This window comes from Idiotropiscis lumnitzeri, chromosome 9 (genome assembly GCF_059441095.1).
Source record: "Idiotropiscis lumnitzeri isolate Australia: NSW breed Sydney's pygmy pipehorse chromosome 9, RoL_Ilum_1.0, whole genome shotgun sequence".
NCBI lineage: Eukaryota > Metazoa > Chordata > Actinopteri > Syngnathiformes > Syngnathidae > Idiotropiscis > Idiotropiscis lumnitzeri.
The window spans coordinates 1,543,235-1,571,089 of record NC_142399.1 but is presented as its reverse complement, the minus strand read 5'-3'; the positions used below and the strand labels follow the sequence as shown (position 1 = coordinate 1,571,089).

Below are 27,855 nucleotides of genomic sequence, written 5' to 3'. Positions count from 1 at the left end.
TTGACGCAAGAGACGTGGATGAGGCCCCTCCCCCTCTGTGACGACTTGCTCGGAATACGGAAGTGCATTCGCTGCTCTGCATCGCGTCAGTTTTCTCAGCAGGCGTTCCTGTTCAAAGACGCATTCTGAAACGCCGAGGGCATTTTTATTCCTGCCAAAGTGGTGTTTGTATTGCCATCTACGTAAGTACCCTCGTGTCTTGCCCAGCTCAAGGTCTCTCTCTAACCGTGTAGAGTGAAACGACACCTCGAATTGTAAGGCTAGGGCACTGTCGCTAGCCAGCGTTAGCTGGACGACTTCTCCGTCATGTTATGATAGATTCGAGGCACGGTAACCACGCTGAAATCTGAATTCTAAATTCTCGAAAATGCCCAAATCGTTAGCAGCTAGTGATCGGGTTCGTTACACCGAGCTGCGGTTCATTTGATCTTGGGAACAACTTTGTTTTGAATGTTTGATGCTCAAAGTGAAATTGTGGCAGAATGCAGTCAGACATTGAGTCCATTAGCATCCAGTTGTCCTACTATTGTGAATCCTAATTATGACTCGTAAAATAAAATTACTGGTCATAAAATATTGACTGCCTGATACTGTTCTTTTTTTGTTTTAAACAATAGCAGACCATTGCTTTGCTGAGGACATGTGCAAGGAAGAAAATCGCATCTTAATCACCTTTGTTCATTACTTTTTGCCTCAATGTCATCTTTTTTTGGGATGGGGGCATACTTTTTTTTGACTGACGTAATTCTGGGACCTACATTTTCCAAGAATCAGTCAGTACGCAGTAATTCAGACCAATAAAAATGTACTTATCAAAATTAGCTTTGAAAGAAGTATGTATTGTTCCCTCTTTAAAGTAAAATATATGCAGTGTATGTGCAAGTTACATTGCATAGCACATTATTAAAGAACTGAGGCGTAAAGTCAAATTCAGTCCCTTAATTTTTATTTGCTGTTATTATTTTTATTATTATTAATTTTCTTCTTTTTTTCTAACTAAAAGTTGTGTGATTGGGGGAGTATATGATTTTATTTTTCCAGTTTTGACCAGGTGACATGTGCGCTCGTAGTCTTGTTACATGCTGCTTCGTTTTGATTCTCACTGAGCTTTGTTGTCAGCAACGGCATTCAGCAGGAAAACTGTCTAATCAATCTTTTTAATATTCTTTTTACTGTCACAAAATATGTGGGAAACTTCCAAGCAAACTGCACCAGATTTCATTTGCAAGTGCACCAAAGCCCTTTTATTCAAGGAGTTTTAGTTTGTACAAAGTTAGTATGATTGGGTTTGCACTCAACATATGCTTAATCGGAGCGATAGGGTGAAGCAACGAGCCTGAGAGTTGAATACTTGTGACAGGAAGTTTTTTGGCAGTACAGCCATCCAACTTTTTGTTTCTGGGGCAGCAATGGATGAGGGAGTGAGAATGTTGTTAAATTTGAGTATCTAGGAGACAAAGTATTTCAGTGCCGTGCCAGCTGGAAATGATACGACGTTGAGTCAGGAGTTGACCGTTGGTAGCCACGGGATTGAGTCAGCAGCTGCTTCTCCTTCTGCTGAAGAAGGCGCCAGTGAGTGAAGATTGCAGAATAGAATAGAATAGAATGTCCTTTACTTCATTGTCATTATACTCAGTGTATAACGAGATTGGAGGGCTGCCCTCTCCAGTGCAAATATAGAGAATAAAAACAAGTAAATAAAATAGGTAAAAATAAAACAAAAAGAGTGTTGAAAAAGTGCACTGGGTGCCACATTATGTTACAGTTCTACAAGAAGAAAATAGTTGCGTGCGAGAGTTCAACATGGAGTTGGCTCTCGGGAAGAAACTGTTTTTCAGTCTGTTAGTCTTTGGGTTGATGGGCCTGTAGCGCCTGCCAGAGGGCAACAGGTCCAAGTGGTGTGAGTTCGGGTGAATATTGTCATTGATGATCTTGTGAGCTCCGTTGAGGCACCAAGTGGTGTAGATGTCCGAGAGGAAGGGCGGCCAATAATCCTCTGCACTGTTTTGACTGTCCTCTCTAGCCTCACTCTGTCTGCCTCAGTGCAGCTGCCGTACCAGGTGGAGACGCAGTAAGTCAGCAGGCTCTCGATGGACGAGTGGTAGAAGGCCAGCGGCAGCTTGCTGTCCAGGTTAACGTTGAAGAGACACCGAAGTCCAGGCAGTTGAATCGACTACATCAGAATCGATCACTCGCTGCACTGAAGTTGATCATATCCCTTCAAATTATATTTTTGTTAATTGGTCTGTGTATGGGAAATGCAGGGTATTTGGGACCTTTACTTTTGATACCGTAGATCGTGTGGGAAAATCTTTTTTTTTTTTAGAAAACCAGTCTACTGTATTTAGCCGCGCTAGAAGACAAGCCCAAAACTTGTTCATGCTTGACTGGGCTTAGCCTAAACCAGGTGTGACTGGCTGCTAACTTGGTGTTGTTTTGCAATGTCTTGAACTATTTTTGTCTCTGCTCTGCTTTTTAAAAACGACGGCGACAAAAACTATCCCGACAAGGCATTCGCAGCATGTAAGGCTTTACGAAATTAATTACTTTCCAGTTCAGTAGATGCATGTCAAAGTTGGCTGCTCAATTTGAGGAAAATTGATCTTTTTTGGGGGTTTTTCTTGTGCCTCTGACTACTATTACTTATTTTTGTCTGACTGTTTGTGTCATGGTTGGCATTTTCCGTGCAGGGATGCAAAAAATGTTCTCAACCTGGGCACTGTAGCTGCGACCATTTTTCATTCATGCATGAAGAAATTATTTAAGGTCAACAACTTTTATTCAGGTGTTCCTGCTCTAATGTACAGTTTGGTGCCATGCAAATGCTGTTTCTGCACATTTTTTTCCAAGTCCTTTATAATTCACATCTTCAATATGACAGTCATTGCCAGCAGGATATTGACTTTGGGCATGATCCTTCATTTCCTTACGCTCCTGTGCTTCAAATATGGAAACGTCAACACAGGGATGCTTAATTGTCACTCAACTTCGGCCAGTGATTCTCTGACAGCCCACTTGAAAATTTAGCTCTTAATGGTAATATACCTCAAAGGTTCAATACTTTTTTGACTCAAATCTATCTCTTGAGGTTTTTTTCCCTTTATTAATTTTTTTTTATTTCATGCATTTATTTTTCAGCAACGCCAAGACGATAATTATGACACCACTTAATTTTTTTAGGCGATCTATCCTAATAAAGCCAGGTGGAATGAATTTTTGCTTCAATACAAGTGTCTTACCTTCACACTCTTCTTCTATGCAGAATGTTCCGCTTGCGGGCACTGTCCGCTGTGTGGGTTGGCGCGTCACACTTGTCCCGGCGCTACCACAGTGGGGCAGTGAGCGGGTCTGGTCGAAGACGGGTGATGTTGGCAGCGCTGGTTGGGGTCACTGGTGTCTCTGCTAGTGCTGGACTGCTCTGGAAAAGGTATAATGGGGTTCATAATTAACATTAAAACTGTCACACTAATTAAAAAAATGTTTATCAAATAAATAATTTATCTTATCATTTGGCATGATTTATTTGTTTGTTGAGAGACAGGTTCTGTACTGTACCTCTGTCTGTTTTTAAAAGTGAGGGTCCCTGATCAAACTGATTTTGTCACTATTATTTAAGGACTACTCATTTGTCTTTGCACCATGTTTTAACGTTAGAGATGGGCAGTACCATTTGTGGAATACAAAAAAAAACAACAACAACATCTTACTTTGTAAGCAAATAAAAAAAAAAGATGAATGCATAAAATACATTTACTATGTGAACAAAACATTCCAAATGATGCGCCCTACTAAGGTTGCGCTCATAGGTGAATAGCATGAGACCAAACTCGGCTGCTCCTTTTTGTTTTCTCCCACAAGGCATTCTCGCATTTAAATGCCTCTTACAAGTCATGTGACAAATCAAATGTCAATTTACTAGCCATGTTCACGACACCTGTGGCCACCTCATATGGCATCTTGCGCTGCTGATTAGGTGACACCGTTTTGATTGCTCTCCGTTGCTAAGAAGGCTGGTGTTCGTTTAAGACAAAGTGGTGAAGAGGGTATTCAACTGCTAACACGAGATCCCAAAGGTGATACAGTAACAGTGTCGCAAGAGCCGGCATGATGGATGATACCATGGGGTGTTTGAGACTGTTGCCAGGCTCTCACCCGAGCCACTCTTCTGTTTGTATCTCATTAAACCAAATTATTATTCAGCCCACCCCAGACTGCCTCAGCTCACCATTATTATTCCGCTTTGTCAATCGTGATAGAAAAATAGTGTTCCAATGACACAATGTAGCACTTTTATTGTACTGCTGTATTTAATACAAATCCAGTCTCATCTGCAAAATCTAATCAAAGACGTGACAAGTGCAAATGTATTTTTTAACATATATTTAAGCACCAGACGATACATTGATTTCCCACAGGTTTTCATCTGGTTCCAATCTTTTGTGTTGTTGAAAACTAGAGCGTATGCTGATGCCGGGCCATCAGTCCGACATTCCCAGCCACAAGATGGAGAAGATAATTTTGTGAGAGGTTCAGACCCCGAGTCAGAGAAGTCAGTGGAGGCGAGCAGTAGTGATGACGAGGCCAAGAATGAAAGTGGCGAAGGGAAAAAAAAGAAGCAACGCTCCGGATTCCGTGACCGCAAGGTAATCAATAAGCAGCCAACCCCACCAATCAGCCATTCTCTTGTTTGATTCCTTTAAAAAAAATGGTTCATCAAAAGCCTCTGTGGCAATCAATATTCAATATGCTATATCAGGGTGTTTTGACAGAATATTTTACAGCGGTAATCAGCTTGCATTTCTGTCGTCATAAACAACAGGGCTGTTAATTGGGCAGCGGGTGACAACACACAAAAAGATGACGTGTTTTTTTTTTTCTGTTTACAGCTTGTTGATTGTTGAGCATCACTGAATGGGATGGGGATTTATGGATAAAATTAATTGAATTATATCCTATTTCTGCTGTAATGGTTGGGGATCAAGCTAATTTTGAGTCACGACACCGTTTTATTAACCAGCAGATTGCAAAAAAAAATATTGCGAATATTGTCTCGTCCCATCTGGCCACAGCGTTTAGTATGTCAAATATCTTTGACTCTTTGCATTTTTATGTCTTACCTTCTGGTTTGCCAATGTGCAAATCATCACATCAAGAACTGAGTTGACTTGGATTTGACTTCCCATGCTACATAATGGCATGCAAAGGAAAAGAACACGTCCTCTAGACAACATATCTCATTTCAACCAGTGGGGGTAAGCACGCCGCAGCCCCGAGCATGATGATGAGGGCGCTTATTTTGCTACCAAAGCGTTTCTGTCATCTCTGTGCTTGAACGCTTCACTCGCAACAATTCCTGAGACCCTCCTTCCTCCTTCCTCGGCTCTTCCCCATGTATGTCTGCTACCAGACTTTATTTGTGCATGTCTCTTACTAAATCAGAGTGTGTTACAACCAGAAAAAGTCAGGCATTCGGTATCACATAGAATAAATAAACTGGCCGTGTCCCTGAACAGCTGCGGAAGTGTCAACTGCACTCAAAAGCTGGTCCAATTTGAAGCATTTTGACAAAATGCTGTTGGCGATTTCAAAACAAACCTTGTTGCACACTACATTTTTGTTTTTCAGATGGCTCTTAAAAACCTGGTTGCCAAATCAAAACTAACAATGTTTTGATCTGTCAATTGAGATTCGTTTACTGTTTTGGGCAGGTGATGGAGTACGAGAATAGAATACGGGCCTACTCGACCCCAGACAAGATTTTCCGCTACTTTGCCACCTTGAAGATTATCGGTGAGCATGGAGATGCTGAGGTCTACATGACGCCGCAGGACTTCATACGCTCCATCACACCAAATGAGAAGCAGCCAGAGAGTGAGTCACTTATCGGCCATCGTCACAGCTGAATTTAATCACAAAAATTAGCCCTTTTAATTAACTATTATGCATCATTTTCGGTTGTTGGCACTCATTTCTCCACTCCCTGGTTTGGCTCTGTAGATAGACAGAGAGGTGTACCATTGTTTGTCCTGCATTCCACAAAAAGGCAATCAAAGTGTGTGACCAGGTGCAGAGTTCAGGATCACAAGGAAAAGCAGCGTGCAAAATGATGTTGGTTCATGCTTGTCATTTACGGCTTCAAGTAAAACATGCGATGCAGGTGTCATGTTAGTACATGTGTGCAATTGGTTTTATGGGCACAATTCTTCTGGTAGGCAGCTGAGTTCATCCTTTCCTGCTCCTTGAGAAAACAAAAGAAAAAAAACCACATGCTTACTCATTATTGCAGACCAAAAGGAGTGAATTGCCCGCCATTCATAACCTCGACACATTGATTGCTAATGAGCTTTGGATACTCACAAGAATGTTATTGTTGTGACCAATGATTTCGATGTAGCAAAATGTAGTTCACATCATTAACATTCTAATACAATAACATTCTAAATGCGAGAAGAAAAAAAACACAAGTGCAATCTTCAAAAAGAAAGTTAACTGAAAATCTGTGGATGACATCAGAGAGGAATTTACGTTCTTTGCGTCTCTTCCAAATTTCATGTTTCTTCTAAAGCTCATGCTGTTTTCCTGTCATTATTTACCAACCCAAGTCACATAATGGTAAATCAAATGTTGATGATCTCCTTGGTGGAAAACGTTGCTTGATTGATATTATACTGATATTTTCTTCCTTTTGTTGATATTTTGTATTGAATCTTACAATCATTGCAGTCTAGAACTGTATTCAGAGACAAGTGTTGGTGACTAATGATCATGTCTCGGATCTGACTGGTGATTATTCTTTTTAAAAAAAAAATGCTAAGTGGAAATGGCTTGTTGATGAGCATAATTATTCACTTGCACATGTCAGTGATCCGCAGAGCTAGAATAATGTTATTGCCATTTGCTGCATGTCATGCTGAAAAGCATCACAGCACGTTTTGTAAACAGGAGTGTCGTCTCCACTGACACTGTGTTTGTTTTCTTTTTCCAGATCTTGGGCTTGATCAGTTTGTTGTGAAACGCTATGACGGAAAGGTAAGATTTACACGTCTTAGTGAGTAAGAGTAGTAATACGGTAATACTGGCCTTATTTCAAGGTATCAAATACTCCCCAAAGTCACAGAAAGATTCCAATTAGAAATTCAACCAAATTCAAGCCCATGCTTGATTTTTTTTATTTTTTTTTCTCATGTTTTTAAGTCAACCTTGTAACTTTTTCCTCTCATAAATGCCTGGAAGAGATCGCGCTATTCTTTACTGAAATGGAAAGTTCTGTCGTTTGTGCAGCACTCATCAAATACATTATTCTCATTGTTGAGGCTCTTTTGTCCCTTTTTGACGGCCATGTGTTGCATTTATTTGCTTGCCAAATTTCTGTACACATGGATTTGTCTGATACTGCATTTAACTTTTGTTGTCTCAGAGCATTTCCCCTCCGGTGTGGCCAAAGAGCTCCCAACAGGGTCACTGCCTACCCCCACTTTTTATTATATTTTGTATTATTTATTTATTTTTGCACATAGCCACATTAAGCGTAGATGAAACCGCCATGGCCTTTTGTGTGTCCTGAAGCGTTGTAGCTTGAGGGTGAAGGGAAATTTTCAGCTCGGATTTGGTTACTTTGATAAAGGATTTAGACATCGGCAGAGGAGTAAAATGATGAGCTAAAATGTCACAATTTCCAATTGATATAAAATAAGATAAAGTACAAGATTTGCAACTGAGGCACCATTTTGCCACCCTTAAGTAGAAGATGTTGAAGTTCCGTGCACCTCAATACGTCCCTCTGTGATTATGGCTTATCTGCGCCAGGTTTCTACCTACATGTAAGGCAAACACAACACACCCAGTGAGACTGTGACTAAACAACTAATGTGTTAACTGACTCACCGTGTCTTTTATTTTCCTGCCCGAAGAAGAAAGTAAAAGTATTAACGGGATTCCATTTCTTTGCTTTACACGCCATGTCATTGTGTCCATCGTTGTGTTTTCTGCACCCGCCGTGTTGACGTGGGTGTACTTTTTGCCTTCACAATTTAACATTGTAACCCGCTGTTGTTGATTCTGCCATACCGTCCCGTTCTCATAACAAGTAATCCCTCCATTTTCTCCCTTCCCCTTCCTTGTGAATAACTATCTTCCTGAAAACCCCTTCTTTCAAAATCTCCACCTTGTCTGTCTTGAACCCCCCACCCCCGCCTCCATACCCCAATAATTCCATCTGCCACCCCCCATACTCCACTCAAAACCTCCCCAACCATTTTTCCTTGCTTCCTCTATCGGCCTTGCCCTGCTTCTGCCCCTCGCCCCTCTTCAGGACTTCTGGCAGGTATGGGGTGTGTGCTCAGCAGCATGTGTGCACCTGAATGAAACGCTGCACATTGTAGTCAATACTTAATCCTCTTGGTTCTTTTAGTCCACGTGTGCCTCTCCTTTTTCTTTATACTCTTTTTATTATTCACTCTTTCCTCCTCATGTGAACAGCCTTTATACTCGGTATTGTGTGTGCCGGGGAACAGCTCACCTAATAGTTTTAAATGAATATTTTCATATCTCAGCTTCACCTGGAGTGAATCCAGCCGAAACGGGATCGGGGGCCGACAATTGTTCTGAATAAGACCGGCGGTCGAGGCCGGAACCGTACCGAGATAGCGGCGGGGGACTGACCGACAAAAAAGGGTCAAGTGCCCAGCTCTGGGAAATTTCATGTGATATATAAAATAATGTGCCCATTGATGGTCAAGCGTCAGGTGTCCAGCCAAATTACTTTGACAGCTGAATAGATTTAAGAACTCTGCACCACTGCTCCTCAGTCCATTTTTGTTATCGGAGCATTATGCCCATTGCCAAATTATGCATCTCTGTTCATTTAAGCAATTGGCTGCACGATTGGTGCTCATATTTTCACCCAAGTACCTTTGGAAAACATAATAATGTAATGTGAGATTCATTTCATATATTATATGATCAAATGTAGGCAAATGAGCTGTATAAACTCTATTTGGCCTGGAGCAGGTCAGTTAGGTTGAAGCCTCTTTTAATAATGCGAGGGGGGATGTCAAGTCATGGATGGTGACACACACAGCCCTTCGCTGCTGTCATTATTGTCTCGTGTTTCAACATTAAACGAACTGAAACTCTTTGACGCGGCCATTATATTAAAGATCTCCCCAGTGTTCTTTGTGTAAACCTGGTGCTTCCAGCTGTCAGCTATACCAACCTTGCTAAATTATTCAAACTTAAATTTCCACTTCTTTTAGGATTGCTAAAGACTTCCGCAGCAGAACGGAGCAGCAACTCAAATGTGCCCTTCACAAGAAAACATGTAGTCTAACTTTAAGATAGATTCTAAAATCAACTGAAAATGTTTCAAATTTGACACCCATTTAGAAATGCTAACATTGCTGTTCCCCTGCACTCAAGCTCCCCTCTCTTTTTTCCCTTATAAATAATTTCCCTCCTCATCTCCTTTTTATTTCTTTTCAAAGAGTTATGAACACAAGCTTTCTTCTGCGTGCTTTGGTTTGGCACTCATGCCCATTTCCTCAGCATGCCTTGTTACTAGTGTCTTCCTCAGAAAGTAGCTGGTGGTGGCGCCCTCTTTCTGCGCATGGTGGTAGCACAGGGGCTTTAGGAACCAGCTTTGGGACCCTCTGATAGCGAGCACGGAGGCTGAATTGATGTGCTTGGTAGCCTTCACCAATTCATCTTTTGGATTGTTCAGATGTCACTCCTGCATGATGCCTGACGAGCATGGTTTCAAGTCACTGAAGGCAGGAATTGTGTGTTTTAAAATTGGTTCAAACTGTTCCCGATATGCTGTGGCCTTCTGAATGAAAAGCCACGTCGTCGGTCAGTTGACACCCGTGACTGGGAGTGTGTGGCGTGTGTGTGTGTTTAATTTTATTTCTTATCACCGAAGATGTTATCTTGTTCACTCATTCTGATTTCACAGGATGATCCAGCAGGCGTCTGTTTTTTTAATTTTTTTTTTTACTTTTTACCGTTTTTAATCAACCTGTCTGTCGATGAATATCACGTAAAAACATTTGCATACTAATTTTCTCGCCATCGCTATATGCTGTCCTGATCTGCAAGAGGTTTTGGGTCACATGTTCATCTGAGGAAGCTCCCAATCCTCGGCAAGCGAAATGTTTTGGTTGAGCGTCAGAACCAATTCTTCCATTGTGTTCCCAGAATAATTATGAACTATTAAGAACACACCATTCTGTAAGTTTTCAGATGGTTCATATGTTAATATGCTTGTTTTCCAATGTTTTTTCAGACTTGAGAACACACACATTGAATATGTTAACAAAATGTCATAACGTCATTTTGCAAGAGAGTGCGTCGAAAGCATTTGTGTAGCCTCACGCATCACGAGGCGCGGAAGCCGCTCGCTGTGCAAGACCTCTGTGAATGATGAGTCCGATTGGTCGGACTTTTGGAGTTACTTAAAATGTGTCCATCGTAGCGTTCTGGCTGCTAGGAAACGAGACCTTCACCTTGACCAAACTCTCGACCTCCTCTGGGAGTTGTATGGTTATATTTGACCGTGATTCATTTGACAGCTTCGTCAACTGCTCTGTCTCAAGTGTATTTGTGCCTTGACTAGTCAGTCGCTCTCATCATTTTCCTGCAGCCATACGTTTACGATGATGCATTGAGATTCGTCTGAACACGAGCTGATATTTAATGAGGAAGCTTGCTCAGATTTGCTTTGACAGCTGTGATCTTGACACCAATCAAGACGTCACGCTCTGTCTGTTCATTAACTTGAGTACTAGTAATGAGGTTACACTCATTTTGGGGAGCACTAATTTGAGAGAAACTCTTTATTTATTTAACTCTTACTTTACAAGCCATAGCTGAACTGGGAATAATGGTTTTGTTTTTTTCTAAATGCATTTCTGTCTTTTTCTGACTCCCTGTTGTATTTATATCCCAAGTGTTGGCAAATCAATCATAAATATTATTGTAGTCTGTTTGTATGAAAGATGTAGATTTACATTGTTGTTGTTAGGAAGGCCAAAGTGCGATGAATGCAGCGTAATCAACAGTCCTGCAAATGAAGCCCACCTGATATTTTTTTCATCATCCATTTATGTGCATAAATTCAAGATGCCGGCTTGCTTTATTGTAACAGATTTTTTTATGTCATCTTAGATCATTTTCACCACAGTATTGTCTTAATCAGAGGTGGACCTTCCGTCAGTACCCACGGAAGGCCCGTCAGTCCGTTTCGCTGATGACGTTTGTTCGCGGGGTGACAACACTGGAGTTGTTTTGAGCGGAGCAAATGAGCAGCTCGTCACCAGATTGATTCGCGATGTTCAGCTTTTTTTTTTTTCAGTCAGGGGATGAATTGTGGTTGTGTTGGCTGCTAAATCTCCGTTCCCATTCACCAAGCCTGCTCATTTTTTTAGGTCTTCACAGCCGGTAGAGGAAGCTGGCCGTGTTGTATGCCTTTCGGTCCCTCAGACTGCAATGATATTGTCCCACATTGTTTTTATTTCACCAATTAACACATTTTGTGTATGCTTGTCTTTTTTTAAAACTATATTTGGCTGAGTGTCTGCGTGCCTAATGCGTGCGCATTTGTGTCTGTGTGTGTAAGAAAGACGGTATAAAAATAAATGTGTGTGCCTTTATCGTTCAAGACCCTGCTTAAGACAGCAGAGGCCATGCTGTTCTCTAACCGTTGTTTCTCATCCTTCTTCTTCCTCTGAAATGGACCGCTTACAGACGGAGGTAACTCCACCAGGGCTTAGTGTGCACCCCCTGACCTCTCCCTTCCAAAGGCATGCGCCGTCTATATGTCCACTCTTATTTGGAGGAGCGCTCCACTAATGGGAAACAGGCGATTTATTAAGCCTTTAATTCACTTAATGTGCAGTGTGCATGTGATTAGTTCACACTCTCATGCAAGGCTGTAATTATACACATGCTAACGGGAAAAACATTAGTTACCTCTCTCCGCTCTCTCTATATATATATATATGTGTGTGTGTGTGTGTGTGTGTTAACATTTATAAATGTGCGTGCGAAACCAAAATCCCTTTGTTTGTAATAATACCCTTATGGTTTGTGTTCCAGATGTTTTATGAATAGTGCGTATGTTTGTGCTGCGGTCTTGTGATGTTTCCTCTCTTGTTGTGTCAATTTCACACTGTGAGTACGGCCTCTGATATGTTTGTCGCCACCAACCAACCTCACCTGCCTGTGTAGCCTCATGTGTATGCAGCACTTGCATGACTGATATCGCACTCCATCATCACAACATATTCCGTCCAATGCACACTGGTTCTCTTGTAGTTTGTACTTTTTATTTTATTTTTGGGTCTTTGAGGATAGCTTGCTACGGGTGTAAATCTCATGGACACACCACAGAAAGCTAATAAGGCCTATTCTGAAAACACTCTTTTCATATGTTTTTCTTTTGTTTGCCTGTGGCGATATGAGCAGAAGATAGCCCAGGAGAGGGAAAAGTTTGCAGATGAAGACAGCATATTTTACACTCTGGGAGAATGTGGCCTCATCTCCTTCTCTGACTACATCTTCCTCACCACTGTGCTGTCCAGTAAGTGCAATTTTGTTCTTTTGACTCTAACCCTGCACACAGTTGTCACTTTAAATACCAAGCGTATCTCTTCGGTGTCATATCTTTAAAGTGATACTTTTTTTTCCAGTTACAGTCAAATGCATTTTACATTATGCAAGTTCTTCTTGTGTATGAATTTGAATTTCAAACAGCCAAACAATTACCATAGAAAGGCCTTTCCTTTCTTAATTCTAACACATAATGAAAAAAAAAAACAATTAGCATAGCTGGTAATAGTGGTGGTACAACAAAGTGGAGCAAACCATATAGACAGACAATCAAACAATGCTCACGGGCATGTTTTCTTTATCTTCTACAAAAATAACCAATATTATTGCACTTGACTGTGTCAGTCAGAGTAGTGACTCTTCTTTGCGTCCCCAGGACTGAATTATAGTGCAGACCAGTGAACTAAATCAACGCATTAAGTCATGATCGCGAAACGCTATTCTTTACATTCAATTTAATTTTTAATCAATACAACATTATGGTGCATTTTCCTTATTAAAAAAAAAACACCTTACAATTTTTATTTTAGCCGTCCGAAACAGATTCATGGACTTTTATTCTTTCCAATGGGGAAAGATGATCTGAGTTACAAACCTTTTGAGTTACGAGTGAGGTCCCGGAGCCACTCAAATTTGTATCTCAAGGCACCACTTTGTTTGTGATAACAGAAGATAACATGTGAATTATGTATTCAATTATTGTTCATATACTGTAATGCTGGCTCAAGACGCATTGGTTTGATTTTTAAAAATGATTTCACATCAATAGTTAGATCACAAGAGACTAGAGTCTGTCTGATAATGAATCACTGTGCTTGACTGACGATGCAGCAGTTGATGTGTAATGTGATGTGAGTCACTATTGAACTTATTCGCCATCTTCTGGATCACTCAAGTGCGATGTGTCATTTGCAGATTACTTTATTGATTGCAGAATTCATTTCCTTTTGTTTGTGTTTGCTTGCGGTCCCCAGCCCCCCAGAGGAACTTTGAGATCGCTTTTAAGATGTTTGATCTCAACGGTGATGGAGAGGTAGACCTGGAGGAGTTCGAACAGGTTTGTCTGGGATCAGCAACATTAATTGTCACACGCTAGTACACAAGACAAAAGAACAATGAGAGCAAAGATCTCCTCGCAGGCTCACATTAGTCTCCAATAAAATCATTTAAAAATTAAAATGAAAAAGTTCAACTGAATTCAAGTGAACAAATTATCGGATCCTAAATTCATTTAAAAAAAAATGGTAACCTGATCTGATACATTTCAACAGCAATGTAAAATCTTGAATATGTTAATTTGCATTTTCCTTATCAAAAACTTGAACTCTATGAATCAGACCTTAGTGAAACTTGATTGACTTTACTAACTCAGCATACACTGGCCAATACATTTTAAGATAAAACATGTAATGCATGACTGAAAGAAGTGTCAATGCTAGTTGTCGTTATCCTTTGGCGATCTCCATCCAGGTCCAGAGCATTATTCGCTCTCAAACGAGCATGGGCATGAGACACCGCGACCGCTCCACCACAGGCAACACTCTCAAGACAGCCGGCTGCAGCTCGGCACTCACCACCTATTTCTTTGGCAAAGACCTGAAAGGAAAACTCACCATCGGCAGCTTCCTGGAGTTTCAGAGGAAGCTGCAGCATGATGTGCTTAAGCTCGAGGTAACTTGATGACACTGCGGGGCAAAAAACACAGCAAGACTGTTCAAAGATTGTCAGCCAAAAACAGACTTCACATTTCATAGTCAAAGCCACTGCTTGATGTTGTCGAGCATTCGGTGATTCTGTTAATGAGCGTGCTTGTGCCTAACTGATTAGCTCATCCATAATGGGCGCTCTCCTCTAAAGCGTCTGCTACATCCTAATCATCCCGTCTTGCATTTGGTGTCACTTCAAGACAGTGTCCAAGAGTGTTTAGGTTGCATCATCTGATTTCTAATTCCTATATATATGTTCACTCTTTTTAGTCTTGTCGAAGTTTATCTCAGTTCAATTTTTTTGTGTCAGAGATCCTACTTTGGGACACTAGCGTCATAAAAGGTAGATGCTTAATTGGGCTATGAATGATCAGCCCCTCTCGCATTCCTGTCTGGTTGATCGTTTGTATCGTCACAAGCTGCCCCTTGTGTTACAAATTAGCATTTTGAGAGGTCGGCACATTCGCAGGCAAAGAAGGAATGCTGCCGTGTGGCTGTCAAGCTGCCGCCGATATAAATTGCCAGGATTGACCCGACAGAGCCAAGGTCCACTACTGCGAAGACACGCTTCACCGGAACGCTGTAGAAAAACACAGCAAGATTTAAAGCCATCCCATTCCCGTGCCTGATTCAACTTGAAGTCTTACACCAGAATTTACCGTTTCGCATCATTCCGCGCCACCCGATTAATTTGTTTGTTCTCGTGCGCCACCTTCAGCTCTCATCAGTCTCTCTTGCATTTCGCCCCCCCTCCTCCTCCTCCAGTTTGAACGCAATGATCCAGTGGACGGGCGAATCTCTGAGAGACAATTTGGCGGTATGCTGCTGGCTTACAGCGGTGTTCAGTCTCGTAAACTCAAGCAGATGCAGAAGGGGTTGAAGAAGATGTTTAAGGATGCACAGGTACACCTGTGTGTGGGGGTGTGTGTGTGCGTGTGTGCCTGTGCGTGTCAGCGTGTGTGTGCACTTACTTGATATGTTCATTGAAATCTCAAGTGATTACCCCTTGCTGAGGTTTTGGCTAATTGTCCTCCATGTAAAGCATGTGTGTCAGCCTGTGGGCTTGTGGGGTGGGGGGAGGGTGAGCGTGAGCGTGTGCTCATAGCAGGGAGCTAATACACATCAAGGTGATCCACGTGGCCAGTACCCGCTTCCTCTTTTGTCTTATAATCAAACTCAACTCAACTGTATTTATAAAGAACTTTAAGTCAATCACCGCTGGATGCAAAGTGCCCGGTTTTTTTTTTTTTAACTCTTTTTTTATTCATTATACAGTAAATATTAAAATGACTTGGGTTCCATTCTCACCCCGACTTGGGTCTTAAAGTTTAAATTGCAAGGATTGATTTGGCTGAGAGAAGAAGGAGAAGATCTAAAATATTTGAAATGTTGAAGGCAAATTTACAAGCATGTTTCATGTACTGCGGCTTCATGCTGCTTGCACTTCACTATAACGAGCCCTGGAAGTCAGCGTAAGGAGGGCTGCGCTTAAAGATTTGATATCCCTGCAGGTGTTGCAATAAAATATGTCCCGTCACTTCCTCTTTCAAGATAGCATCCATCACAAGAATAGCTTTCAGGTTTCTACGCAGATAATAATCTGAGCTGAGTAATGAAAGTGATTGGTAAATGCACCGATGACCTTGACCTTACCTATGTCTATTAAAACCAAAAAAAAAAAGGCTTTATTTTTCTTTGCAAATGAGCAGTTGAGCTGTGTGACAGTCATGTTGTATTATGCATGTGGGCCTGTTCTGCCGACAGTCCACAGCACGCTGCTCATCCATGCATACGCGATGCCGCTGACCGTTTGTGTCACGCTGCTGAACTGCAGCGTGCTCGCAGCTTTCTGCAATATTTGGATGACCTTTGCGTTATTTTGCGGTAACCCGGTCATGGCTGGTGACAAGTTGTTTCGCTTTTCAATTATTTTACATTGATTTCAGCCTTGCGTTTGCCTTGATGCAGGGCATCACATTTGAGGAGGTGGAGAATTTCTTCACCTTCCTGAAGAATGTCAATGATGTGGACACGGCACTGAGTTTCTACCACATGGCCGGAGCGTCCATAGATAAAGGTAAAGCCATTTCCCCTCTGACCTTGGCTCCAAATTACATGAGCTGCATCCATTTGCTTTGTCACTCTCAATTTGAGTTGCTTATAAACACTGCTCTTTTAATTGGCACGTTGGAAAATGTGCTACGTAACCAGTTTGTTTCCCTCATTTAGCTAAATGAATCAAAATATAATACAAGACAATGCAACTTTATTTATATAGCGCATTTCACAAGCTGTGACAAAGCGCTTTCCATGCAACCAAAAATGAACATTAAATTAACAGCTGAGCATTTGTTTCTTTGTATTGACATTTTTTTTATACAGCCCTTAAACCGTATTGGCGTTTATTAGATTGTGGCGGGGATTATCTTGACTCAAGATGCATTATGGGATATATTAAGAGCACCGTCATAGGGATAACCTCCACTCACTTCACATTGGAGCAGTACAACAAAATGTGGAATTTGCCAAAACTGGAGCACCACATGGTGGCTACGTAGTGATTCCGAACAGCCATTGTCTGTCTTGGAGGTGGGCCCTAAGACGGCCTTTCATGGAATCATTTTTATTCATTTTACTGACAAATCTTTTCTTCCCATCCTGACTCCTCCATTGTTCCCGCTGTTCCATTTTATGTGCTTTTGAGTTGTTCCCATCAGTATCGTGGGTGAGATGAAATAGATTTTCAACGTTTTATCGACTGCCTGGAGCTTTTTTTTTTCCCCCACCTTCTTGGTTTCTGTCTTCATATCTCCCCGCCCCCCGCCCCCCATCATCCTCTCAGTCCGAGTGGTTCTTGGTTGTACACGCTGATGCTGTCAGCCTTTCTTCCTCATTTTCATAACTATCGGACTGTGTTCGTTGTGAATGGCGCTCCACGGCTACTGATCCAAAGGCACAGACTCGCAGCGTCACCACACACCGTTAGCCTCCTCCACTAATGAGTTTCCTGGTCTCTGGTTCTCCTTCTCCCAGTTACCATGAAACAGGTGGCCCGCACTGTTGCCAAGGTGGAGTTGTCAGATCACGTGTGCGATGTGGTCTTCGCCCTGTTTGACTGCGACGGTAGGTAACTCTTGTGTCAGCAGTCATCTTATTATTTTTCTTCTCCTGCTCAAGTGCCTCCCCCTCACCCCCCACTCCTCTTCAGGGAACGGCGAGCTCAGTAATAAGGAGTTCATCGCCATTATGAAGCAGCGGCTCATGCGTGGGCTGGAAAAACCCAAAGACATGGGCTTCACTCGGTTGGTGCGCGCCATGTGGAAGTGTGCTCAAGACACCGCTTGGGACTTTGCCATGCCAAAGACATAATGGAGACCAAAGGTGGCGCGCGAGTGTGAGTAACAACGCCATCAGAGACATTTGTTGTTCAACAGTTTCAAGCACTGCAGCCATGAGGGCGTCGTCACGCATGCATAGTGTCCCTGTCAGGGTGGCTCTCATGCATCACACACATTTGCATCAGTGGAAATATACAGGTATATATTTATTGTTGCAATATTCAGTGCAACATTAGACAGCATGTTACTTTTTGTGAAAAATGTTGACTTATTTGACCGATCTGCAAAATTAATAGTCTGTTTGCGTCTCCAAAATTAGTCCCAAGCTTTTTTTTTTTTAACAATAAAATATTTTATTTTGGGGTTCATGAATGATGTCTTTAAATGTATTCTTTTGAATTATATATTGCTCACTGAAACACTTTATATGATGAATGTTGTGCAAATTAAAGATTTGTATTGAAAACTTGGATAATTTGTCATTAGCGGCACAGTGGTCAACTGGTTAGCGCGATGGCCTCACAGTACAGAGGTGCAGGATTTGATTCTGGCACCAGCCTTTCTGCGTGGAGTTTGCATGTTCTGGGTACTCCAGTTTCCTCCCACATTCCAAAAATATACATTCTGAATTGCCCATTGTGATTATGAGCGCAGATGAGAATGTTATTTTTCTTGCTAGGGTGGCGTAACAGAAAATGAGAGGCACTGCCTTAATGTGACAATTTTGAGGAAAGTCAGTATTTTGTACCAGTCTGATTCCGATAACTCTGCATTCTAATATCAAATGCAGTATGATGTATAAATCCTTCCTTCAAAATGTCATGACCATTCGTGTTGTGTTGTTAAAACTCCACTTTATTGTTCAGAGTGAAAAGAAGACAATCTTGGAAGTGCCACAACAAAGCTAAACTCATGTTCACAATTTCTGTATCAACTCCTGGGAAAGCCTCCAGCACGCCCGCGACCCGAGTGAGGATTCGAAACTGCTCAGAAGATGGATAAGCTGAATGGTGTTACTGTGCCACCTGGTGGCAACCAAATACAGCACTACAGTATGTCCCGTCTTGTCAACATTGTTCATTTTTTAATTAACGTTTGGGTTGATGACAAAAAACAAGTACTCTGTACAGTAAATCCCAACAGAAACACACGCACACATTTCTACCAGATAACAGGAAAAATGAAAAGCAGAATTTTAACTATATTTCAACGCAAAATGGCTTGTATGGAACAATGATAACATATAAGGTCCCAATTAGTGAGTTGGACTAAAACACAATAAATACACATCATAAAACATACTTATGTCTTTAGGGAAAAAAATCAAGTACAAACCCTCTCCAATGTTCACATTATAGACTGACAAATTAAACAATCAATCTCTAATTATCAAACATCGATTGGGTGGCTGTAATGTATACATGGAAAAACTTTCCTTGAACTGATGGCCTTAAGCCACCTTGTGGCTATAAGCGGTCATTCCGCATCATTTTATTCCACCATGAATCCCCTCAGGTGTTACTTTCACATTTCTGTTATCTGTCAAAGAAGAAACTGCTTGAGGGGGTCCGCGTCACACGGTGATGTACATTTTACAGTTCAGGTTGAGATGGCATTGAGGGAGGGAAAAACTCCTCAGTCACTGTCAAACTTGATCGAGTGGACCGCGGTGTCGATTGAGCCGCCTTTGTAGCTTCCCCTCTTCTTCTTTGTCTTTTCGTGGCGAAACGATTTGCCTTTGGTAAAGCGGAGGGCTTCGTTTGCTTTCTGGCCCCAGTCACCGTTGGAACCCTTCTGAAAACGACAAGAACGTCCATTACCAGCAACCGCCAAAGGAGCGGACGGGGGTCACACTTTGACAGTGGTTTAGCTTACCTTAGCGTCAAATGAGTTGTCTGCAAGGCGGGGGTCCACGTTGACATCCTCCTCCTTGATTCTTCGGAAAGGTACGTTAGACTGCAAACAGATTTACCCAAAGTCTCGTCACAGCTGACCAATGAAATTACTGTAAATGTTTTTTTGTTTTTTTTTTAAATATCTATGTGACTTCCTCCTTGCAAATCTCCTGTTATCCGGAGATTGAGGACATTCAAACTGATACATTTATCTTGTTTCGGCTTACAATGTAATGTGAAGTGCTCCCAAAGCATCGAAATACAAATTTCAATAAGGACTATAAACTTTCCTCGCATTTTTAAACCCATTGCCGTTTATGTATGAGTCTGCGCATTGTTACTCTACCTTGTTGGCTTTGGGAAACGTTTGTGGTGTAGTAGTTGCCTTTTTGTTTTTTGGAGTCTGGGCTTGCGTCTTTTTCTTTTCCGATGACTTTCCATCCTTTTGCTTGCCGTTGATGCCTGCGTCAATTGAAAAAGAAACAATTTGTGTTATTTCACTTGTCAGTCATTACTTTCACATCAGTTTTCTCTTACCATTAGCCTTTGGGGTAGAGGTTTGACTTTTCCCGGTGGCCTCCTCCTCCTCTGAACTGCTATCACCGGATGATGACTCTGCAGGTTTAGTCGACGCCGCTTTGGGAGTATTGCTGTTGGCGACAGCAGCCTTGGCAGGTGTGTTTTTGGTCTGTGTGTCAGAGTCGGAGCTTCCGGATGAGTCGGAGCTACTCTCCTCGGCCTTCTTCACTGGAGCTGCTTTTGAAGTGACGGGTTTAGCCACCACTGCTGCCTTCTTGGCCACAGGTTTTGTCTTTGCTTGGGCTTCCTCTTCAGAAGAGTCGTCGTCTGAACTGCTCTCTGCATTGCCTGCTGCAGCTTTTGCTGGAGGAGCAGCTGCTTTAGCTTTAGGAGCTTCGCCCTCTTCCTCCGACGAAGAGTCAGAGTCCGAGCTGCTTTCTGCTGCAGGTGTGGCAGCCTTGGCAGCAGGCTTGGCAGCCTTGGACGCAGGGGTGGCAGGCTTCCTCGTAGCTGTCTTAGCTTTAGCAGGTTCTTCCTCCTCGGAAGAAGAGTCCGATTCTGAGCTGCTTTCTGCTGCAGGGGTGGCAGGCTTGGAAGCAGCCTTGGCAGCAGGCTTGGCAGCCTTGGAAGCAGGGATTGCAGGCTTCCTCGTAGCTGTCTTAGCTTTAGCAGGTTGTTCCTCCTCTGAGGAAGAGTCCGATTCTGAGCTGCTTTCTGCTGCAGGGGTGGCAGGCTTGGCAGCCTTGGCAGCAGGCTTGGCAGCCTTGGACGCAGGGGTGGCAGGCTTCCTCGTAGCTGTCTTAGCTTTAGCAGGTTGTTCCTCCTCTGAGGAAGAGTCCGATTCTGAGCTGCTTTCTGCTGCAGGTGTGGCAGGCTTGGCAGCCTTGGACGCAGGGGTGGCAGGCTTCCTCGTAGCTGTCTTAGCTTTAGCAGGTTGTTCCTCCTCGGACGACGAGTCAGATTCTGAGCTGCTTTCTGCCGCAGCCTTGGAAGCAGGCGTGGCAGGCTTACTCGTAGCTGTCTTAGCTTTAGCCGGTTCTTCCTCCTCAGATGAAGAGTCTGACTCAGAACTGCTTTTTGCTGAAGCAGCAGCAGCAGCTTTTGCTACCCGGACGGCAACCTTAGAAGCCGGGGTGGTCGCTTTAGCAGGTGTTGATTTTGTTTTTTCTGGTTCATCTTCAGACGACGAATCCGAGTCAGAGCTGCTTTCTGCTGCTGCAGCCTTTGAGGGGGTTGCAGCCTTAGCGGCAGGGGTGGATGGTTTACTTGTCGGTGCTCTGGCTTTTGCAGGCTCTTCATCTTCAGATGAGGAGTCTGACGCTGAGCTGCTTTTTGCTGCTGCCTTTGCTTTAGCACCATTTGCTAGAGGAGTAGCAGCTTTCGAAGCTGGAACTGCAGGTTTTGTGGTTGCCGGCTTTGCTTTGACTGGTTCCTCCTCTTCAGATGAGGAGTCAGAGTCTGAACTGCTTTTAGTTGCTGCAGCAGACTTTTTGTCGGAAGTTGCAGGCTTAGAAGCTGGGGTGGCAGGTTTACCCGGTGCGGGCTTTGCTTTCACGGGTTCGTCATCAGATGAGGATTCAGAATCTGAGCTGCTTTCTGCTGCCACAGCGGCGGTGGCGACTTTGGCAACCTTTGCTGCAACTGGCTTGGCTTTGGCTGCTTCTTCCTCTTCCGATGACGAGTCGGAGCTGCTCTCAGCTGCCGCTTTTGAAGCAGCAGATGGTTTTGATGCTGCAACAGGTTTAGGGACAGGCTTTGCTGGAGCGTCATCGTCTGAGCTGCTGTCTGAATGTACGATGACAAACAATATTGTTGCAAGCATTACATATCAACCCATGAGCAGGCCAAAGGGGTTTCCCAAAGAAAATAAGCGCAAAAGCTGCGGCCTCTTGCCTGAGCTGGAAGAATCATCTTTTTTTGCTGAGGTCTGTTTGACTGGAGCTGCTTTTGCCGGTGTGACCTTTGGTGCAGGCTTTTTGGGCGCGTCTTCATCTGAACTTGAATCTAGGAGGACACACGGTTATAAAACAATACCAGAAAAGGGTTTTGTCGAGCCTATCAGAGTCAGACCAAGTAAACGTTTGCTACCTGAGCTGTCAGAACTGGATTCTTTCTTAGCAGCAGGCTTCTTCAAACCAGCTTTTGTAGGCGCAGTCTTCTTCTTGGGCGCAGGTTTAGCTTCACGGGACAAAACGTTGTTAGATTCAATTCAACCAAACTCCAGACTGTCAAATTGAAGATGCCTTACCTGCAGCTTTTTTTCCTTCGTCCTCATCACTGCTGTCGTCACCGCCGTCCGAGTCGTTGTCCTTGGCCTTACTGGCTGCTGCTGCTTTCTGTACTGAAGCGGGAGGTGGGACTGCACTGTATGTTCCTGTTGGCATAAAAGTCAAAAAGGATTAAACCAACAAAACACAGTTGCCCAGAGCAAAGAAAATGCTGGCATGCAGCGTTTTTATTCATTAAGATCTGACAGTTTGTCCATGTCGTTGAGCCTTAATCCAATGCCCAGGAAAAGAACAATTAGCATATCCATCTAACAGTATCTTTGGTGGACTGTGACGGAGCAGCTCCGTCAATAAGGACGGTACAGCGTGGTCCCGGGGACGCAATTGCGCACACGCATGCACCGCACATTCCCATACTGATGCATTCAATTCCATCCCGTTTAATACATACGCACCCACCTGGCACCACATCAATACCACGTCAGTCACAGTTTTAATAGAGCGACCGAGGGTGCACACTTGGTAGTTTCTTTATGAATGGAAGCATACATGGACACACACACGCACACGCGCGCACGTTCAATTTAACACTCACCAGTCACGAGACGCGGCAGACAACAGACACGACATAACATGACAGAGGAAGACCAAACAGCGGGTGAGCTTCCGCGTTTCTTCAATATGTTTGTTTCGCGCGACAATTATGTCAGCTGATGCCCAAGGGGAGGGGCAAATCATATATAGAGTGAGTTGTTTGGAAAGAGGGAGATGAGAGGTGCTGCAGTGAAGGTAGTACTGGAGACAGTGATGCATTTTGCAACGTAGTTGACATGGTAGTTGTGGTTGAACTCCATTCAGTGCTTTTGTAAATATATAGATAGACGCCCTTATTTTTGTAAATTACTATATTGTCACTTTTTCTGGGTTTTTGGACTTTTTGGAAGGGCTGCACAATAAACATCACGGTTGCACATATTCTGGCTACGCCATTTGTTTTGGAGGAGGTCAAAAAGGAACCCGCGACATCGACACAATAAACAAGAAATCAACAGTCTTCTCTACTTTGTAGTTTATCATTGCAATAGTCCTTCCCCCTGATTAGATGTTTCGAGTATATGTAAGCATAAGTAGTTCGTCCACCCTTTACTTTACTTAACTCAAATGTAATGCAAGTAAAGCCGTGTGACAAACGCATGACCAGTCGTGTTCATGCTGCTCATGTAGACACGTTTTGGTCAAAAACGCCTCACCTTCAAGTAGTAAACATGGCATCATTTGTTTTGTTTTGTTTTTTTAAATGAAACCAACCTGATTTGGGTTTCTTGCTGGGTGGAGCCTCATCTTCAGAGGACGACGCCTCGCTGCTAGAATCGGCAGCTGCGGCAACAGTTTTCACTTGGGCCGGTTTGACCGGAGCCTAGCATGGAAACGCATCACAAAATATGCAACTCAAGTTCTTGATCTCTGACACGAAGACTGGATTTCGATTTGAAGGGTTGAAGTGGAGGGGTGGGGGAGAAATCTCCCAAGTGGCACAATTCCGGTATGCGTCATTGCGGTGATTATACTTGACGTTCTCAAAATATCCTAAATTCATTTTAATTGCACAGCATGTGTGTGACTTATTTGATTCTGCCCTCGCTGAGTGTGACTTCAGTCGTTTAATGACACCCCAGATTGAATTTTGTTGTCGCAATACATATTTCCACATGATATGGGACGAAATATGATATCCGAAGTCACAAGACTTGTGAAAATAAAAATAAATAGAACAACAAAATAAGGTATCGTAAATAAAGCTTGATTTTCTCATGATAGTCACAAGGTCAGTTCAAGATGAGATCGTTTTATATTTACCATAAAAGGTTTATTCACCTTGGTGGGTTCCTCATCATCTGAGGAACTTTCCTCACTGCTGCTCTCTTGTTTTTTCTTAGCCGCTCCAGTAGCAGGAATAGAAGCTTTGGGCTTGACGGTGGCGGCCACTGGCTCTGCCATTCAAAACGAAATATTGTGTGTTGTGCATTCAGAACAACATGCAATTTCACATGAGGACGTGACCACGACACTCACTTGATGGAACTTTGGTGGCTTGATCTTCTTCAGAGTCTGATTCTTCACTGCTAGAACTGCTGTCTTTCTTTCTTGTTCCACTTGCTGTAGGCTTTCCGGGAGCCTGGATGATTAGAGGGGCATTCAATGATTAAAAAAAATAAAAAAGCACCTGCTAGTTACTGAATAAGTGACTCCTACTTTAGCAGGAGCCTTCTTTTCTTCAGTGTCACTCGATTCTTCACCACTAGATGCAGCTTTTGTAGGCGCAGGTTTAGTAACGGCTGCCTTAACAGGTACTGCCTTGGCTGTTGAAAGGGAAACACTCTTATAATGGTTTCAAACTAAACAATTCAAATAGTACTGGAATGTTACCTGCAGGAGCAGCCTTCTTTACTGTGGCACTGGGTTCATCCTCCTCACTGCTGGACTCTTCACTGCTGGAGCTCTCTTTGCTGGGTTTTGCCTTCTTGGCGAGTGAGCCAGAAGTTTCAGCCTTGCCAGTAATCTGTTTGCGTTTTCGAGCTTGAGGCGATCTAAGCGCATGCAGATATATTAAACTTCGCACACCGCTGTGGGGCATCATGATTATTATCGTTACGATCGGTGTGGCCTCAGCCCTGTACATATGTGAACAGCTGTTGTTGATCAATATCCCCCAGCACTGACACTTTAAAGCACTCAAAGACCTTCTGTATAATTGCACACACAAAGTTGCATTACATTACTGCAACTGGGCACTTAATAAATGGTGCGACGATTATCTGCATCACCAGCACAACTGTCGTATTGTGCCACTGATCACTTTATCTCTGCTCTTATGATTGTTGCAGTTCTCATTTGGGTGCCATTATGGCTCAATGGTACCTCTACATTACGGAAAGATTTTATATGCTTATATGGAATGGGTTTGTTTATCGTAGTTGCCCCTTACTGTAATACTAGTGCAGCTCACACAGTTGGAGACAAGTTCCTTGTGTGTTTTTCATACTCTGACAATAAATATGATTCTAATTCATATGCTGTGTGCATACAATCCATTGTCCCATATCATTAGCTCAGTGATTCCCAATTCCCGTTGCTGCCCAATGCAGTATATATGTGGAAATCATCTAATCTAAATCTACTAATTACCACAACTATATAGATATTTGATCATATGTCAGTGACAGGACTAAATGCTCTTCGATTAGATGGCAAAAAAAATCTATCACGTGACTCTTTTTGTGACGTTCTTGTTCTGTGCCATCAGATTTTTCTAATGCAAAATATGGCTCAATAAAGGTTGGAAAACACTGCACTAGGTGGTAAATAATGCACACTATTTTTCACACAAATCACCATTTTCAAAAATGCAGGATTTAAAATAAACAACTCACGTCACCCAGAAGTTGTAGATGTTGAGCAGACGTACTTCATTTGGATCCTGTGGACTCTAGTCAAATACAAACATTCACAAATTTCAAGCGAGTGAATTCCCCGAACTTGGAAAGCCGCACAAATCTATCTTTGCAGAAGATGATGTGGTTTAAATCAAGACTACACGAACGACTTGCAACGGGCTGGTTTGAACTCGGTAATCCACGTGTTAACTTCCCTCATGTGCACAAGGTTCTGCCTCCAATTTCTCATTGCATGCAACCGCCCGCCCGGCGGACACCGTGACATACTTACCACTTTAGTCTGCTTGACAAACTTCTGAGCCGCCTTGGTGAACTTGTTCTCCAGCAGAAACGAATACACACATTTATACAAATCGCTGGGTACCGACTTGTGCTCCGCCATCTTCACCACGCTGGAAATGGAGGGAAGTGACCTAAAACGCTTGAGCGCATGCGTATTGTGAAGACAACAAAAAGTAGGGGAGCGCCTATCGGAGTGCACAATTTTCTGATAAATTAAAACATTTTTGCTTTCAAACCAAAATTGTATTTACAAAACTAAAATACACCAATTAAGTTTATGCGTCACCTTTTCCACCCGGTTGTTGGCTTTTTAAAAAATCGACTGAAACTACACACGGAGGCGCCTGTTTTATACGTCACAACAACCTTTCGTCCTCGTGTCATAGCATGGTCGACTTTGCAAAGATTCGAGAAATGACAGAGACCAATTGACGATTCCCGTTAAATCTTCACATCCCGACTAACCGAAACAATGCCACGCTACGAGTTGGCTCTTCTCCTGAAGGCGATGCAGCGACCGGAGACGGCAGCGGCTCTCCGGAGGACAGTCGAGACTTTAATGGAGCGGGGCGCTGTGGTGAGAGACATGGAGAATCTCGGCGAGAGACTCTTGCCTTATGTGATGACCAAACACAACCAGAGACACCGCCGAGGCTCATACTTTTTAATTGACTTCTACGCGGCTCCCAACATCCTCACGGGCCTTGTCGATCACTTACATCGTGACGTGGACGTGGTCAGGCCCACTGTGCTGAAAAAGGACACGCAGAATTTCAAACAAACGTGCTGTGGTCCTCAGCAGTGATGGAACGTACGTATGACATTCTGCCAATGATACGATTGTAATTATTCTACTTGATGAGAACATGTAACATTTTCCTTTTTTTTTTTAAATTGTGGCTTTTTAATGCTCATTCTCTTGTGGGCGGGCAGTGTATTAGTTACATTGTAATATACGTTTTTAAAACAAAATTATGATCGTAACATTACCACTATTTGGTTTTGTAGTACAATTATCATGATTTTTTAATTGCATAGATGATTAATTGGTTTCTCAATTCGACATTGTTGAACCAGAGTTTAACATGTTTTATATAGTTTCATTTGAAAACAAAATTACATTTGAGGTCAATGGCCATTCTGCTTATGGGGATCATGTGCTGAATATGTTGTCATTTAACCAAAACATCTTTTTTAACAGGTACTTGCTGTTCATATCCAGAGGATGTGCTGTATGCTGCTTCTTTGACCTCTTCCATGGCTGTTGAATTGAATTTAGCTCTTTTGTGATGATAATAATAACCACCTTTATTATTGTGGTGGGAGTGTGTGAAGCTTTTAGGTGTTTAAAAAAACATTTATTAAAAAATAAACATTTTGTAATATAGTGTGATGCTTTCACTATCAGGTATTTTTGTTCAAAAAGCAACACCTGTGTTTTGCACTACGATCCACGTTATGGTATAAAGCCTTGTGTATGTATTGAGAGGTGTAATCATTGACTCATTAAAGTTGCATTTGAAAGTAGTCATGTTTAACATGCAGTGCATGTGAATACAAGTATTTACGGAATTTTGTTTTCACTGCATTGCTAGAAAGGCTGCACAGTGTTGGATCGTTTACGCGCTTCACTGTTGAGTTTCTGGATTTTGTCCTGATAATCCGGCGGTTCAATTTACCTCCAAGCGATATTTGCTTTCTGTTTAAAATCACATACAATAAACTTAGCCAGCCTCCTTGACAAACAGAGGTCAAATAAAAAGGTCAATCTGTTCATTTTGTTTTTGTCTTTTGGCTGGCTACCAGTTCAGAGTGGATCTTGAGACTTG

At 42.6% G+C, this 27,855-nt stretch overlaps 3 protein-coding genes across 5 annotated transcripts; 2 read left to right on the top strand and 1 right to left on the bottom strand.

Moving 5' to 3' along the window:
* The first annotated feature begins 27 nt into the window (after nucleotides 1-27).
* Nucleotides 28-18,113, top strand: micu1 (mitochondrial calcium uptake 1). Of its 2 annotated transcripts, XM_088304376.1 has the most exons (13): nucleotides 28-182; nucleotides 3,263-3,427; nucleotides 4,457-4,643; nucleotides 5,709-5,871; nucleotides 6,986-7,029; nucleotides 8,312-8,323; nucleotides 12,460-12,574; nucleotides 13,578-13,660; nucleotides 14,074-14,274; nucleotides 15,075-15,212; nucleotides 16,278-16,386; nucleotides 17,343-17,432; nucleotides 17,518-18,113. In XM_088304376.1, exons 2-13 carry the CDS (start codon nucleotides 3,264-3,266, stop codon nucleotides 17,676-17,678), a joined length of 1,467 nt encoding a protein of 488 aa, XP_088160502.1. In that variant the 5' UTR covers nucleotides 28-182; nucleotide 3,263; the 3' UTR covers nucleotides 17,679-18,113. The 2 variants fall into 2 exon arrangements, with proteins under 2 accessions (XP_088160502.1, XP_088160503.1); XM_088304377.1 differs by lacking the exon at nucleotides 8,312-8,323.
* Nucleotides 18,114-18,481: 368 nt separating this feature from the next.
* nolc1 (nucleolar and coiled-body phosphoprotein 1) lies at nucleotides 18,482-26,350 on the bottom strand. Of its 2 annotated transcripts, none has more exons than XM_088304374.1 (14): nucleotides 26,016-26,350; nucleotides 25,721-25,776; nucleotides 24,717-24,877; nucleotides 24,543-24,649; nucleotides 24,363-24,465; nucleotides 24,147-24,280; nucleotides 23,598-23,706; nucleotides 22,310-22,435; nucleotides 22,150-22,239; nucleotides 21,955-22,065; nucleotides 20,080-21,846; nucleotides 19,889-20,004; nucleotides 19,523-19,603; nucleotides 18,482-19,441 (listed from the first exon to the last, which is right to left on the bottom strand). In XM_088304374.1, exons 1-14 carry the CDS (start codon nucleotides 26,124-26,126, stop codon nucleotides 19,283-19,285), a joined length of 3,231 nt encoding a protein of 1,076 aa, XP_088160500.1. In that variant the 5' UTR covers nucleotides 26,127-26,350; the 3' UTR covers nucleotides 18,482-19,282. The 2 variants fall into 2 exon arrangements, with proteins under 2 accessions (XP_088160500.1, XP_088160501.1); XM_088304375.1 differs by having other exon boundaries at nucleotides 24,165-24,280; nucleotides 26,016-26,349.
* On the top strand, nucleotides 26,193-27,413 carry mrps6 (mitochondrial ribosomal protein S6). The gene is made up of 2 exons (XM_088304378.1): nucleotides 26,193-26,837; nucleotides 27,228-27,413. Exon 1 carries the CDS (start codon nucleotides 26,499-26,501, stop codon nucleotides 26,829-26,831), a length of 333 nt encoding a protein of 110 aa, XP_088160504.1. The 5' UTR covers nucleotides 26,193-26,498; the 3' UTR covers nucleotides 26,832-26,837; nucleotides 27,228-27,413.
* The last annotated feature ends 442 nt before the right edge of the window (nucleotides 27,414-27,855 follow it).